Consider the following 16,520-nt stretch of genomic DNA (forward strand, 5'->3'; position numbering starts at 1 on the left):
ACCAAATAAGCATATGCAAACATAATAGATTCATTACTGATTAGGGAAAATGTAAAATGTTTAATCTTTCATAAATCTATTCTTATATGCATGCTAACTGTACTCAGCCAAAAAAAAGGAATGTAAATAGGAAGTACAGACCTGTTACACACACGTCTTTGAGAATGACTACAGCTTTCCTGTTATTTTTAAGGTAAAAAAAATCTAATCCTGTCTTTTGTTCATGAAGAAGATTACTAGACCAGAAAATTTTATTTAAGGGAAAATTTCTATTAATTGTGCTCTTTTGATCTATATGTTCATGTACATTGCTGATACATAAAATCCAAAAATAAACCGAAAACTTAACATGCCACTACCTCCCCACTAAATAAAAGTTAAAACTGATATTATGATGAGGGGGAATACACACTTAAGAGTTGTTAGAAAGAGAGATGATACTGAGAGGGAAAAAAACAGAAACAACATCTGAATTATCACAAGATAGTATGGCGTACAATATGTTTCAACATAATGTATATGACTACAAAGAATAATACAGCTATTAGTGCAATGCCTTTCTGTACAGCTTCATATGTCATAAGCTTGTGCTGAGTAGAAAGCTACTTACTGATTAATCACCTAAGTAATAGCTGTATTTATTAAATGTAGTTCTAAATTATATTTGAAGAATAAAAAAACCCAAGAACTGCTCATATATAATTTTTCCCTTTTACAAAATACATGTCAAAAGCTGCTAGGTTGTACTGCAACATGAGACAAATAAGCACAGGCAACAATCCCAAGTCTTAAAAGAGTTTTGCAGGTATAACCCTCACATTACAAAAATACTGCTTTGCATACATGTGCAGTTGACAGATGCTCATATGGAAATGAAGCCAATTACAAAATTGAGGTCTGAATTTATATAAAGTTTCAAGTAACGAGATACTGCAATCCTTCTGAAATGTCTACTTTGTGCAGTCATTTGCCTACATTGAAATGTTTTGGTTTCCCTCCTGTGGGTTAACAAGAACACAAAGTAAAAACAAACAAGAACATGAGTGGCAAAGGAAACCATGAAGTGTAAGTTTGATCAGACATACAAGCTGAAATAACAGGGAGAAAAGTCCTCTTAGAGTTGTCAAAGTGTCATCTGTCATAGGAACAAGAGGGGGGAAAAAAGTGCTTCTCTGGAGTTTACACTGACAGCTTCTCTTGAAATGTCATACTGACAACCCAGATTGTCCCAACCAACACCATATCTGATAGGAAAATCCACCCTCTTGGTGGCTACAGAGATCTGAATGCAAACAAGGAGAACTCTCTTTCACCCCCAACTCTTAAAGACAAAAGTTAGAAACCAGTTCCCTATTGCTTCCACCAGTGAAGTTAAACAGCGACTCCTCTTCTGCACAGCACACATGCCATTCCACAAATCACCTTACCCCACAAACATACATCATCAGCCTATAGGAGCTAAGGATCTAAACCAGTTAATTCAGCGAACAGGATCATGTATCTTTATTCTGCAAGATTGGACTTCAATATACCGAGGCTACAGATATGGGTGATCTGCGCAAGCGTGGCTATGTACAGGAAGATACACACGTGTATTCTTTGTACATATTTATAGATACATACACAACTGTACACAGAAAGATACCACTTCTGGCACTGGAAATCTTCAGGATACTGTTCACTGAATCCTGGGAGGGTACACTAGCTTCCCTGGTTTTATTCACACGTTTAGGTGTCTGCTATCCATCGCCCACTTCTTGAGACAAGAGACCATGCAAGGTGGCCCTCTGGTACCGCCCGGCAGGGCTGTTCTTCAGTTCTCATCCCCACGAGTTCCATAGCCTTTAGCTCTTTTCATATGAGCACTGTGGGAAGTTTTAGAAAAAAAGACCTGGAGGAGGAAAAGGCTTTACAGGCAGCGCTACAAGGCTGTTCTAGGCGGCAGGAAAAGCACCACGAGTGTATCTGCTGGCTGAGCAGTTCAGAGCTGTCGAAAAGGGGGGAAGAGAAAAATGCAGACGAGGAAGGAGAGAATCGGGGAGAGGCCGGTGCTTTCCAGCACCTCACCTACTTCAGGTCTATTTTAGAACACAGCTATAATTTAAGGTATGAGTTAAAGCCTTTGTTTTGAAAATATCCGAGCTCACTGCATTCCTATTTCAGAATTTATGCGTAGCTTACCCAAGTAAAACCGTCTGTAAAGTAACACCCAGACCGCACTTTCCCTCACGTTGTGCTAACAGTTAGAAAAAAGTACGGTCATTAGTCAGTCGGATTATGCAAGCAGGCACAAAAGGGGCAGAGGGGGAAAAAAACACCCGACGGCAGCCCCGCATTCCTGGAATGCCAAGGGAAAGCCCGGGTGCCCTCCACCTCGCAGCCATCGCAAGGCAAAGCCGCGGCGCGCAGCCCGGGACCCAGCCCAGGCGGCCGCGGCGAAGCCCGGACCCCCGGGGCACCCACCCGAGCGCCAGGCCCCGCCGCCGCCGGCCCGCACCAGCGGCCCCCAGGCTGACAGGGGGCGGCCCAGGCCGCAGCTCACCTCGGTCTCCACCACTTCGTGGTAGGCGGGCGGCGGGTCGAAGCCACCGCCGCCGCCGCCGCCGCCGTCCCCGTCGCCGCCGCGGGGGCCCTGCCCGCCGGCCGGGGAGCCGTGCCCGCCCGGCGGGCCCTGCCCGCTCTCCATGGGCTCGTAGCCGCCGTAGTGGAGGCCGGGCCGCTCGTTAGTAAGCAGCGCCACGGCCTCGTTGATGTCGTTCTTGGCCAGGCGCAGGGCCTTGCGGATGGCGGCCGCGTCCGAGAAGCCCATGCAGAGCAGCGTGGTCATGTGCTGCTCCTCCTCGCTCTCCATGGCCGCGCCGCGCCGGGCCGGGCCGGGGGAGAGGGGGGAGGAGGGGGCCGCGAACCGAGGGGCGCCGGGCTCAGGCGCTGCCCGCCCCGCGCGCCGCCATGTTGACGGGAGCGCCTCTCCCCTCAGCCGCCGCCGCGGCGGCCGCCCCCGCCCCCCCGCGCGCGCCCTCACACGCGCGCCCCCCCCGCCCCGCCCTACCGCCCGGAAGCGGCGGCGAAGCCCGGCTGGGGAGCGCACGCCGGGACCCGCGTCACGTGACGTGGGGGGCGGTACGGCCCAGGCATGAATGGAACGGAGCGGGGGGGAGGGGGGGCTGTCGGCATAGCGACAGGAGCGGGTAGGCGTGGCCCGGGCAATGGGACCCCGGTCGGCGGGGCGGGCCGGGCCGGGTCTTGGCGGGGCTGAGGGCCGCTCTTGGGCAGTGGGGCCCGCCAGCGGTGAGCCGAGCCGCTGGTCGTTCGGCCAGTCTCCTCACCGCTGCCCATAGCTCCTCCTTTAATTACGGTGGTGAATAGGTCCCTCAGGGGCACGGCCGGCGGAGCGGTTGCTGGTCCCCACAGCGAGAGACGACAGGCCCGGGGCAGGGGGAGACTGAGGGAAGGCGGGAAGGGGCTCGCGCAGCCGTCAGCGTCTGTGGTCAGGGAGCGCGCGGCAGGGGCAGGCGACTCCCGAGGTGCCTCGGGTCGGGTTTGTGTCCCCCCCGGGGTGCCTCGGGGCGGCTTTCGTTCCCTCACCTCAGGGAGGGTTTCAGAGGGTTTCTGTCCCCGCGAGGTGCCGAGGGGCGGGTTTCTGTCCCCTCACCTCGGGGAGGGTTTCGGAGGGTTTCTGTCCCCCGAGGCGCTGAGGGGAGGGTTTCTGTCCCCCGAGGCGCTGAGGGGAGGGTTTCTGTCCCCCGAGGCGCTGAGGGGAGGGTTTCTGTCCCCCGAGGCGCTGAGGGGAGGGTTTCTGTCCCCCGGGTTCTGTCCCCCGAGGCGCTGAGGGGAGGGTTTCTGTCCCCCGGGTTCTGTCCCCCGAGGCGCCGAGGGGAGGGTTTCCTGCGAAGCCCAGTCCTGCCCTGCCTGTGCTTGCTGGCGGCAGCGGACTGTGGGCCGGGGGCTGGAGGGGCGGGGCGGCCTTCGGGGCCTGCCCGGGCAGGGGTCCTGGGTCACACGAGCGCACTGAGGGGTTGCTGGCTGACTGCAGGCGGAGTGCTGCCCTTCCAGCCTGCTTCTCTGTAGAACTGTGTTCTTCAAGCGTATAACATTGCAAACTGACACAGATCTGTACAAAAGGAAGCAGAGTGCGGTTGGATAGCAAAAGAAAAATAAATATTTAAAACTTGATAGTGCCCACAGCAGAAAATAAGTTGTATCTATTCCTTAAACCCGCTTAGTGAACTCTGGTACTGCATGAAATCAGTAGATCTGGATCTCCTGGCAATCTCCCAGGCAAAATTTATCATCTCATTTTAACGATGTCTTCTCTACATCCAGAGAAGAGGAGGAAGGAGGAAACAGATCAAAGATTTGTCAAGATCAGTGCTGGTGTCTGCAAATACATACTTGTCTTTTAAGGCTTGTGTTTTCTGGCAAACCAATTTGTATTAACAATGGCTGACGTTGCTGAAAGTGCTGGGGTCAGGAATCGAAACAGCTGTCTGCAGTCTTAGATACAAATCACATTCAGCATAATGGAAACTATCAAGTGTAGGGGACACTCAACAGTGTTTAGGTGTCTAACCTACCTGAACATTCAAAGCTCATTGTCTCTGCACCTGAGTTTGTCTGTAGAAAGAAGAAAACTGATGGATCTGTCAGTTGGACTGGCAAGGTTTCAGGTTCATTTTTAGATTGCAGTATGCCACCAGTGATCTCATGTTGCTTATATACTGACCCAAAAGGTAATCACAGCTTCTTCATCTTGCTCATTCATCGCTGTGTTGTGTTTTTTTGTTTTTTTTTTTCTGTAGGCTGACATTCAGTGAAATGGGGGTAGTGGCATATGACTCTGAACTTCAGCTTCTGGATCTAAGGAAGGTCTTTCATTAATGCTGATCTCCAATTATAAATGAAACTGTTCTGGCTCAGGCTTGTCAGGCTTCAGAAACATTCCAGCACTTCAAATGCATTAAATTAATATGCTGAATATTGACTCACTGCTTACTCATGTGACCAACATTGACATTATGCTTTCTTATTTTTGAAGCATATTATAAATAACGGTTTAATCTTCACAGCCTGATGAAGTCAGTTGGCATCGTTTTCCCCTAGTAATGGAAGAAACATTTGTAGGAAAAAGTCAGGTATTTTATTAGATGTCATTATTGCTTTCAGGTTTTATTTCAAGGAAGTGCTCCTGTAAATTTGTGCTGAGCTAACTAATGAAAACATCCCCAAAATAATGGAGGAACTGAATCCCAGGTGACTAAGAAAGAGGATAATGCTTTACCATTAAGTTACCTATGGTCTATAGTCCAGCTGTTGTCAAAAGGTTTTGGATTTACCAATATGTAAGGTTAACACCTGGACACAGCAGCTCAACATAACTGTCGGTGAGGGGTACCTCACTTTTGTACCTCGGTTTGTACAGACTTCCCTGACAGCCTCTCTTAAAGGACAAGACCGTACATTCCAGCTTACTGAAGGAATGGCTGCGTCTACTTCTAAAAGGTGTTCAGCCTGGAAGTCCCAGTTTGCAAATGTTTTTCATGTGTTGTTACTTCAAGAACAGTTGCAGGGAGAAGCATGGCAAACTTGTCTAACTGAGAACAAGAAAAGCAGCAAGTGAGGCTTTCAGTATGGGGCACTGGGAGGTGCAAGGAGACACGGGAAGGAAAGAAATTGAAATGGGGAACAAATATCTTCAAAATCTGCCTTTGGATAACTTGGAGTTTGTGCCTGTGTAGTTGCCAGCTTAATATGACACATGTACTAGATATTTGATCACGTTACTTTATGGAAGGTAGTTACTTTCTACAGAGTGCATCATGTGTGTATCCTGAAGCAAATCTGGATGCAAGAAACCCCTGTGTTACAGAAAAGAGATGTTTTTGAACAGAAACAACTGTTTTGGTAAGTGGTCATGCTGTGACATCAAACCTGGCTTTTTGGGTTGGCAGTGGTGTTGCTGGGTAGCCTAAAAATAGAGTTTGATGGAGAATTGCGATGACTTCTGCAGAGATGTTACAGGAGGAGTATTTGGTTAATCTGTCTTTTTAACTGAAAATGCTTTTATGCTTTTCTTCATAAGCCTGTTTTAAAGCTGTGTTTACAGCTTTCTTGCTATTTAAACAGTGAATGCAGTGTTTTCCTTCAAAGAGAAACAGCTGTATTGTTCTGGTGGAATATAAACTGCAGCCAACCTAAGAGGTAACTCTCTGGCTTGTTGAACATGGAGGTTTCCCTTGTTGTTTACAGCTGTTGGGGAATTCCAACCAAAATCTCAGATGTAATTAGAAAACACCCTTTGTGACTGTCATTTTGTTTCCTTCTTTTGTTGTACCTTCCCAGCCACGATTGTTATATATACTATATATATACTCAGAGACTTTGATAGAAGGGAATTTAAAGTTTATTATGTTGCCACTAAATTTTTGTTTTCATGTATATGGTTTACTCGGGTCAGAAGAGTATCTTTCTCATATTTTGTTAGAAGTACCACAGGATTATATTACCAAGGGAAGCTTAGTACATGCTAAAACTTACCATTCATAGATCTTTTATAAATAATGACTATATATGGGGAATCAGGACAAAAATTAATTACAGGGCTCCACCATATATGGTATATAAGCATAGAAGGAGTTGTATGAAAACTGGAATTACAGTAGCTAGAAGAAACTCCTTTGCAGTTGTTGCATGAATGAGGAGTATGTGTGAGCCTGTATGAAACCCAGCTCCTTCATTTGGAGGGGAAGAACTCTCATTTTCTTGCTGATGTTGATGGTCTGGGATTAGGCACCTAATACTGTTGGATCTCAGGATTATAAGAGGCTTCTGTCCTCTCTGCCAGATGAACAGAAACACTCTTCACAGGCTGCAGGGTGAATGCTTTTTGTAGACTTGAATTAGGTTAACAGAAGAGGCAGCAAAGCAAACAGTATTGTTTTGCAGGAAATCTTATCGCCCAATGGAGACAAGAAAGAGGGTAACTTGCTGGTGAGAAGTATCTTGTCGCTGTACCCCTAAACATACCAAGTGCTGACAGGCAGAACATGTTTATGAAAGTTTCCCTCATTTTATGGTTTGGATGGGCAAGACACTTCTTGTTTTTTAGTATAGCTGGCTGTTGAGGCAAAGGAACTCTTTACTAGCTGAAGAAAGAGTAGGTGAGATATTGCAGAACCCAGCTTTTGTATAGTATTGCAAAGAATTAATTTAGGTTTTCTGGAATGACTTTATCATTCCTTCCTTCCTTCCTTTTGCTCCTTGTCCCACCCAGTCTCTTCCAGTTTCCTGCTTGTGCTTTATTTATAGATAAACGTAATAGGTAGGTTTTGAGAAAGTGCCTCAGGGACCAGGTGTGCAAACCCCCCTGAATTACTGAAAATCACATTTCTCATATGTAGATATTGATGAATGGTGTTTGGTTGCCTTTAGCAGAGGGGTTAAAAGCATTTGTGTAGTGAAGAACCATGTAACCCCCCTGAAAAGTACAGTTGCAATGGACAGATAATAAAGTAGATACACAGATGCACCTTCACATAAAACAAAGATTTTAGTAGATACAAGTGTGTGAATCTATTCACGAGCACCAGCTGACAGATTACTGCAGTATACTTTTAGACTTTGTCTGCACTAGGGAATTTTGTTGCCTTCACAGCTTTTGGCCAGCTAGAAAGGAGATTTGTGCTGGGGTAACTGCCAAGGCGAAGCCTGCTGTCAGCAGTGATTTGCAAAGAGGCAGTTTACCTTGGTTTCAAGCTGGGTCTCATGTACACTAGTAATCATAATTACAATATTTAGCTCTAATACAGTGCTTTTAAGATGGGTATCTAACAAGCCTGATAGGGGTATGGAGGGGTATCATTAGCTCCTCAACATGTTTTAATTTTTAGAACTGCTACAAACTGTAGTGGGGCTGGAAGGGAATAAGAAAGGTGAACAGATCCTGCAGTGTTCATGTGTCTCTTCCAGCAAGTCTGTCCCCATTGTTATGCTACTGTCCAAAGGGAACAGGAGCTGAACTGTGGCCATTTTTTCTGCAGCAGAAGCTGAATACCCATTGGCCTCCTGAATACAAAAATGAAGTTTCATACTGTTTCCCTTGAATGAAAGCAGCATGACGTGAGCATGAAAAGAGTGGAACAGTATGTTTAGGGAAACATGACTGAAAGTAGAGAACAGCTGACTCCAGGGGCTGAGCAAATCTGCCCTCTCTGCTTTACTGTATGGTTTTGTTTTCAGCTCTTCAGCTCAGACAGTCTTGTGGGTCTCACAACACATCTCTACAGCTCTGGGCTGGAAAATGAAACAATTGCAAGGAGGCTGTTTATTCTTCCTGAAACAAGCTTCACGAGATGTGGAAATGGAGAGCAAAGGCTGAACTTTAGGACAAGCTGAAAGCGTTAAGATGCAGAAATGCAGAGTGAAGCCATTCAATAGAACCACATTTGGAACAGAGCCCTGAAAAAACCTGCAGTTATGACTAATCCATTTTTAATGTGTGGTTGTAGGTAAAATCACTTCTTATAAAGATCGTTTCTCTCCCTATGTTGGTTACAGTTCTTTCTGTCATTTTAGATAAATGACATGTTGACATGTGAGTTCAATATCAGATGAACTGTAATGACAGAATTATTTCTGATGCTGGAGTGGCTCTGGCTGAGCTGCTGGCAAAGGGGAGTAACAGCACAAACAGGATTTTCAGTGTGAAGCTGCAGCAGCACCCTGAGAGACCCACCCAGGCAGGCATTTGAGTGCTTGCTCTATCCTTCAGCCAAGTTAGCTGAGGAAGCTTGATGTAGTAGTAGACTGTAGAGCTCAGTTGGTGCAGGGCCAAACTCATGCAGGGACATTTTAGAAGTGAAACAATCTGAAATGGAAACTTCTGGTGTTCTTGTTACACTGAACAAGTCTGTGAGACACCACGCAGTTTTACAGGGTAGCCTTTGGGTGCTTTTATTTTGTCCTCAAATTGTCCCAGCCTTTCTTGCTGATCCCTTCTCAGGGATCCTTCTGATCCTGTGATACAGAGCCACTGACAGTAACATGCTGCTGTAGGGAGGGGAAATGGGGCATGATGCTCTGTTTGCATGTCATGGCTGTTGTGATACCAATCCAACATTTACAGACTTTGCAGTCTGTAAATGCTATAATCAGTAGAGCTGTGAACAGGAGTAGGAATTAACTGCAAACAAGCAAGAGACTGTGGAGGGGAACAGTATGGAGACTCTGTTTAGGCAGGTAGGAAGCAGTACAGTGAGTCCAATGCTGATGGGATATACTCAACTTACGGACTAGCTAAGGGCAGTGCAGTGACAGTGCCTGTAGTAACATGCAGTATGCTGAGGGTGAAGGTTGTTCTCTGTAGTGCGCGTGTATCTGATATGCAGGAACAAAAGCAGCTGGCATTCCGTTCCCCTGGTGTAGGCTGAAATGTGGTGCAATGTGATAGAGCAACAGGGAACTCCTTGCTGGCTTTTTGCCCTGTGCAGATTCCTTTTGAATTAGGTTTTGACCTTTAAAACAAGACCTGCTTCTTCAGTTTCTCATTGTCTAGATTTTGCATCGAAGCTTGAGAAACAAGTCTGTGAAGCTGGAGGATTTTTCAAGCTCTAATTAGTGAAACAGAAGAGGTAGGAAGGAATCTGCTGAGGGAGAGACAATCACCAAATGGAAACCATTTTACAGATCTGGTGCCTTTTATTTTTTATTGTACGCTGCTCTGCAGCAACACAGGCTTGTGTGGTGTTGGGCTTAAATTAGCACAAAAACCTGATTTATATTAAAGACTGGTCCACAACTCCTCTCCTGCTTTTGAGGTACCTCTACCTCCTGATCAAAACACAACCTTGTTTGCCCTCAGTGATGTGGAAACCAAAATTGTATTCCTGCTGCCAGGATTTTGTACTAGAGCACTGCAGCTGCTTGGCACCAATAGCCTTATGCAGGAGATTGGAGGTGGGAGCAGTGAAAACTACTATCCTGACTAAAAATCTGGGGGTATTTAGGCATGGGGCTATGATGGAAGAACCTGTTTCCCTTTTTGAGTTTCTTTAACATTACCATTGCTTCAGTTGCATTTGGACAGATTTCTCAATTTATCATTGAGGCAGATTCTGTCATTTCATGCAGATTATGAAGTGCAGAAAAAAGGGCAGCTGAAACTGAAACTCAGCTGCGGGTGAGATGCAGCAGCCATTCCATGCTGGAGGAAGGCCTCAGTGCTGTGCTTAGGGATCTGCAGGTGGGACTACAGGGAAAGTGGAAGCACGTGGTTATTTTGGTTCAAACACAAAGCATAAGTTTGCAGAAATAACACAAGGTTCTTCAGGGCTGTGAGAGCCTAAAGCCTTGGATTTCTCCTGCCTCATCTGCCTGCTGGCACGCACAGCCATGTTGTCCCTTTCACAATGCATTTGATCTGTCAGTGATTCATTTGAAGGCTATCTTCACCAGCAAGGTGCTTCAGGGCTGAGTCACACCCATGTGTCAGCTCTGTCAGCTACTCCTTTCACTCCTAGGGTGCTCCCAGCCTTTGATCTGCTACTATACTGCAGCAACAACTTCCCCTGTTTTTTAATGCTGCATTACACTGCAAGGCTGTCATTACTCCACAAATGCTGCAGTCTCTGCTGCCTGTATGCTGCTATCACAAGTACATCCGTGCTTTTTCTCAAAAGCATGAAATAAACTACTGCTGTCCCCAATCCTCAAACATTCTGTTTCCTACAAGATGGCAGTTTCCATCAGACTACGTGTGTCTTTCCCTTCTCCCTGTTGCATTTGTCTGGCTGCTGCTTTTAAAAAACTACGGGGTAGGGGCTGTTTACTGCATCCGTACACTGGTGCTGTGGGTTCTTACTGCTTTGTAAATCCTAATGTTACTGAGCAGTGATGAATCCTGTCCTCCAGCAGAAAGTCCCCTTTTGCTGGCCAGGCTGGATCTTATTTAATTTGAGGTTGATTCTGTCAAAGCTAGAGACCTCAGTGGAAAGAGGGGTGCTCTGTGTGCAGCAGGGCTGAAAACACTTCCTGTATTTTACAGTTGTGTTTTTTTTTTTTTTTTAACAGTGACAAATAGGAAAAAGCGGAGACAACACAAGAATTAAAACTTACTTGCTTAAAATCAGCTAAATTCCTTGTAGTGTTGGAAGTAAGACCAGTAGCAGCATATGAGCTGGTTCTGCTGGAGATGGTGCTTATCCAATGACCTAGCAAAACCTTCCTGACTTGTAGGATTTGGGGCGGGAACTCCACTGCAACAAAGAGGTGCCATCTCACAGCCTATAAAGCAGTCACTTCCTGCTGTTGTGGTGTGGGTCAGTGATCCAGTTCGTTTCATCTGTACACTCAAGAGTGGGCCTTGGCTGGGATACAGGGTGGAGGACATGTTCACTGTACTTGATCATGCAAATCAGTGAAGGTTGTGGCTACCTAGGTGTTTGTCTTATAATGGGGTCCAGCCAAGTGGCGCAGCCTGTATCTGCAACACATCCCTAACGCTGGGAGTCCTGACCACAGTATGCTGATCCTAATGTGATTTAATAGTGATGAATCTCTTTCCTTCCATTGGCCAGGTTGGGCTTGTTTTATTTATGCCTTAAACCCTTTCCTCTCTCCCACACTGATCTGTGCGAAACTATTTAGCAAGTTAAAAGCTCTGCCTGGTGTGTGGGCAGGAGAAGGGCCACAGCCTGGTGTGGAGAATGTATGCGATGTGGTCCAGGCTTGTGGAGAGAATGAGGCGGGGACCAGAGGTGCCAGTCGTGTGCTTAGTTCATACAACTTGTCCAGCCTGTTTTCACAGACTTGTATCTACTGATCCTTGACCATGTCTCAGGCCTGACCTACAGTTACTAATTGTCAGTGTCCTGAGGCTTCTTCCAGGTTTTAATTGGCCCTATTAGTATGATGGATGCTGGAAATAAAGGCACATTGGAGAAAGGTGGTAGTGTTTTTGCTGCTGCCATTGTTGTTGCTGGGGCTGCCATTAACGCTGCTTACTGGCATTTGCCCTCCTGTGAAATGTGTAGGTGAGCTATTTATAAATGCGCAGAGAGATCCTACATCTCTAGCTTGTGCTCCGATTTAAGGGTAATCCCCACCAGGAGGGCAGAATCTATCCAGGACTGCAAAGGAGGTTAGTGGCAGAGTTGAAAATAATCCACTTCTGAGCCTCAGCATTGTCTTTACGGTGGGGTTGATTTATGGGGTCAGGAGTGGGTGTGAAGAAACAGCATACTGTTTCCCCATTAGCTCTGCCTGTTACAGCGTGATCTCCGATCTTCCGGGTGGCGAGAGGCACTTTTCCTGCTGCACAGCCCCCTCTCCTGTCTTCCCCTCCCTTTACACAGCAGATACACGCAGCTCTGTTCTGGGCTTCATTCAGCCTCAGTCTTTGCTTGCTTTTACTCTTCCTGTATGGAGCAGGCTCAGCCTGGTGTGCAGGAGGGAATGGCTCTTTTCCTAGAGCACTGCAGTCCTAGGCACATGGGAATTAGTCTCTATACTTCTCAAATATTCTGAAAATCGATACAGCAACTTGCTTTCATTATTCCTCTCCTGTAAGGTGCAAATTACCTCACTTTTGACAGCATGCAATTTCTTGAACAGCAAGATTAATATAGCTGGATTTCTAGTGTATCTGATTATCTTTTACCTTTCCACATGTGGATTTGCTGATGACTAGTAAGAGGCAAGCTTCTCAGCCTGTCCTCAGTGGGAGCATGATTCTTTTGCCTGACTCCCAGTTTTTATGAAGTAGAGGGAAATGAGCTACCTTTGAGGTCTGCATCTCAGCGTCCAGCTTCGTTAGGGCCAACCAAAGCACTCAAGGAGGGTTAGACAAACACAGATGCACCCCAAATGGATAGCATGAGCCTTATTTCCTTAAGAAACATGCTAATGTGATGTGGTTGCAGTGAGGAAATGATACTTTTCCTTCTATCTGAGAGCTCCTGGCATGCTGGGTCTATCTGCAGGACACAGTGCCCTCCCTTGGTCCTTGCTGGGCTCTGGATCTGGACTGAGAAACCTGCCCTTCCTGAGTGTCTGGGTGGCCAAGGGACAGTTGCTGGAGCCTTGTGGGGGAATCTATGTGCTGCGATTTATAAACTTGGTCAGAGTTACAGACTTTGTAGGGGATTCCAGTATCCCCTCGAGGACCTTATGAGGGGGGTTATGTGGAGCTTCAGTGCTGCATGAAATCAATTGTGGGGAAAAAAAACCAACCTTACGAGTGACTTTATCATTGTGTGTAAGAGAGTGATGTAAGAAACTGCAGAAGTCTGCTAGCTTGATTCTTGAACATGTGGTGGAAGACTTTAATTTGTTTTTTTTCTTGTGAATAAGAGTTTTATATAAATGCTGGAAAATCATAATTATGACATAAACATTTCAGAGGATTTACACTTCCAAATATAATGGAGAAATCTGGGAACAGAGACTTGTTTGAAAGAGGCATCTCTGACTTGATTTCAGCATTGCCCTTTGGGATTATGCTAGCTCAGAGCCTGTGCCTGGCTGCTGCCTGAGTGATTTAGTGTGAAGCTGGGTGCTGGGCTGCTCTACACAGGTATTTTAAGAGGTAGGATGTAATGGTTTCACATTGGCATATTTCTGCTACATGTTGTGCTTGTTCCTGCCCTTGTGTAGGTTATTTTGTACTGGCAGTGCCTGATAGTTGAACCTTTTTATGTCCTGGAGAAGCCCATTAATCTGCTCAATCTCCTTTTTAGATTACTGAAATTTCATGTTACAGCAAGATGAGGAGTTAGGAAAAGTTAGCTGGTTTTTAGAGTGATTGTGTTCTTTTGTTTTGTCTTTTATCAAAATAATTGTCAGCAAGAAAACCCAATGTGACTTGGAAGTGTTATGTACTCACCACGCCTACTCCTGAAGGAGTGGCAGATGGAAATAGGCAGTGCTTGGGTCAGAGCGCCCCGGAACAGTGAGTGTCCTTGGGCTGCACAAGTTGATGGTTATCTCTCCTTTCATCTAAATGCACATGGAGCCACAGAGCTGGTTCTAAAAAAAAGAAGAAGATACTGTGATCCCAAATGTCTTGTCTCTCTTACCTGTCTTACTTGAGGGGTCACCTCCTTTCACTGTGCACATCTTGTGTGGGTTGCAGATCGCCCCTTGTGCCTGTAGCTCTGTTTCTACACTATCCCAGTACTGCCTGCTCGGTGCTGTCACTGTCTGGCTCTCCAGAGGTTCCTATGCCCACATCATGAGTCAAACCCTAGGGAAAGTCAAAATCTAAACACCTACAGAGAGAGTGGGGGAGCTGGGTTTTCTGCATCACAGGGGAGTTTGTACACACCTCCTAGAGACTGCCTGAAACCATGAGCTGCCGAGGAAGTCCTGGACAGGCAGAGGGAGGGCTTGGGGCACCCTCGCTGGGAAGCAGAGGGATAGAGCGGGGCAGAGTAACCCACATGAGAAAGCCTCGTGTTCAGGCAGGAGGAGCAGGCTCTGGGCTCTGCTCTCAGCTTGCTTTTGTGAAGATCCTGATGAGGCATCTCTGTTTTAGGCCCCCACTGTCCTGAGGCACAGGACACCTGCCCAGTGCTCTCCCAGGGTGGTACTCTCTTACACTTTTCAAAGGAAAATAAATCACTTCTGATCCACAGTACCCCACAGCAGGGAGCACCTGCCCCTGAAGAGCATTCCCAGCTCCAGATGTAAAGAAGCTTGACAGCACATAGTGTCAGAGGAAGGGGGGCATTCAAATGATGTCTCTGCTTGCTTGCCTTTGCCAGTTCTCACTCTAAGAAATAATTGTTTTATGCCTAATGCTTACTAGGCAGAGTTGAGGTGCCTCATTTGGGGTTCTGAATTCTGGGGGGCTGGTAGGTGCAGAGAGACGGGTTAACATGGGGCTGGTTACCTGACCAGCTCTTGTTTTCCCATGGCAGTTAAAATATAGCATTAGGTGACAAAGCATGTGCTGGCTAACAGAGCTCAGCTGACATTTGCCTCATAATGCTTGGGAGCATGGCTCAGCCACAGACCCAAAGCACTTGGGTTTTTCTGCACGGCTCAGACTGATGATATGTCTGGCTTGTGGGTTTGGTGAGCAGGGGGGAAGCCCCATGCCCATTTCTTGAGTTCGCCTTTTCGTCTGGCAGCCCATGGGTTTCCTCAGGCCATCGGCTATACCTGGCAGTCTTGGCCTGTGGATCACCAGAAGTCAGATTATGGTGGGAGGAATTAGGGTGCCAGGAAGGGGAACCTTTCCCAGATTTGCCATCACAGGAAGAAAAGGCTTCTCTCTTGCTAAATCTCCCCTACTTCTGCTTCTCCATCCCTCCTTTCAGTGGGGTTGTATGTTTCCCCTCTGTGGTTTCTGAGTTTTGTGGCATCTTTTTTGGGAGTCTGCCATGCAGCGAATGCTCACATGTATTAGTGGCCTGCTGGCTGTGTTGTGATTTCCTTACTCCTGTGCTGGTGATATACCAGCCATCTGAAAATGGAAAGTTCCTGCCTTAGTGCCCAGCCTCACTTCTTTCTGTGGCCTTGCAAGCTTACTGCTAGCAGTAAGCTGCTCTGTGCTGGTACTGTCTGGCTGGGCTAGTTCCAGGGAAAGGCACTCTCCAAGCCCGAGTTCACTCCAAATCTCCACTTAGTATTTTTATAGTGTTTTACACCTTTCTGAGGTTGGGTGTTTGAACCAGATTTTTTTTAAAAAACTGAAATAAAAAGGGAAAGCTGGAAAAACAGCCAAAACATATTTTTTTTTCCAGTGCAACAAGCCAGGTTTTGAAGACAGCCTCAGATTCCTGCTGGCCAGCTGCATGGAAGGCATTGTACATGTATGTGGCAGCCTCCCTGCTCTGAGTGATTGGCTTTTGCAGGTTGGGCTGTTGGTGAGCAGTCTGGGCAAGTCTGCAGGTAGCCACAGGGAAGTCCAGAGCGGCAGCGTGTGCATTCTCGTAGACAATTTGTTTTGCAGTTCTCACGCTTCAGCTTGACCAAAACCATACCTGACCTTATAGCTACAGGCAAGATCAAAATGACTTAGCAACTGTTACTTATCCATTTACATTAGTCACCCATGTAATTAGATCAGGTGACAGGCGTGTAAGACCACCAGGGGACACTGTTGGATAGTCTATAGAGCCCTCCCGGGCCTGTCAGGTCGGGTTTCCCTCTCTGGTTTGTCTCAGCTTGTCCCTGCCTCAGCCTCCCTCCCTCCACCACCCTCTGCTAAGCTCGCTGTCCTTGGCACTCCTTGCTCTGGCACTGGATTCTTTAGAGCTGTTCCCTGCAACCCCGGCTATTCGTTTTCCTCTGGCAATTTTATCACCCAAGGTCACCGTGTTGCAGTATCTTGTGTTTTGTTCTCTCTCCCCCCCCCCCCCCTCCCCCCCCCCCCCCCAGAGGCAGGTAGCCAATACACCAGCTTGCTGGGAGTGTGTCAAGGACCTGCACAGAGCTGCAGGACTTGGCATGTTGGGACCAAGAGACATAAACCAGACACAACCTGCCCTGAAGTTTGGAAGCACTCGGAGTAGAGATTTGAG

The 16,520-nt window shown here is 47.0% G+C and overlaps 1 protein-coding gene across 1 annotated transcript in view; it reads right to left on the minus strand.

Annotated features, from left to right (window-relative positions):
* The window catches only part of USP24 (ubiquitin specific peptidase 24), a 65,872-nt gene extending 62,879 nt beyond the window's left edge, over positions 1–2,993 (minus strand). The window contains exon 1 of the mRNA XM_055724369.1: positions 2,543–2,993. Within this exon, the coding sequence (XP_055580344.1) occupies positions 2,543–2,851 (309 nt within the window). The 5' untranslated portion in view covers positions 2,852–2,993. The remainder of the gene's footprint in view (positions 1–2,542) is intronic.
* Positions 2,994–16,520: the final 13,527 nt, after the last annotated feature.

The sequence above is a fragment of the Falco cherrug genome, chromosome 12 (genome assembly GCF_023634085.1).
Source record: "Falco cherrug isolate bFalChe1 chromosome 12, bFalChe1.pri, whole genome shotgun sequence".
NCBI lineage: Eukaryota > Metazoa > Chordata > Aves > Falconiformes > Falconidae > Falco > Falco cherrug.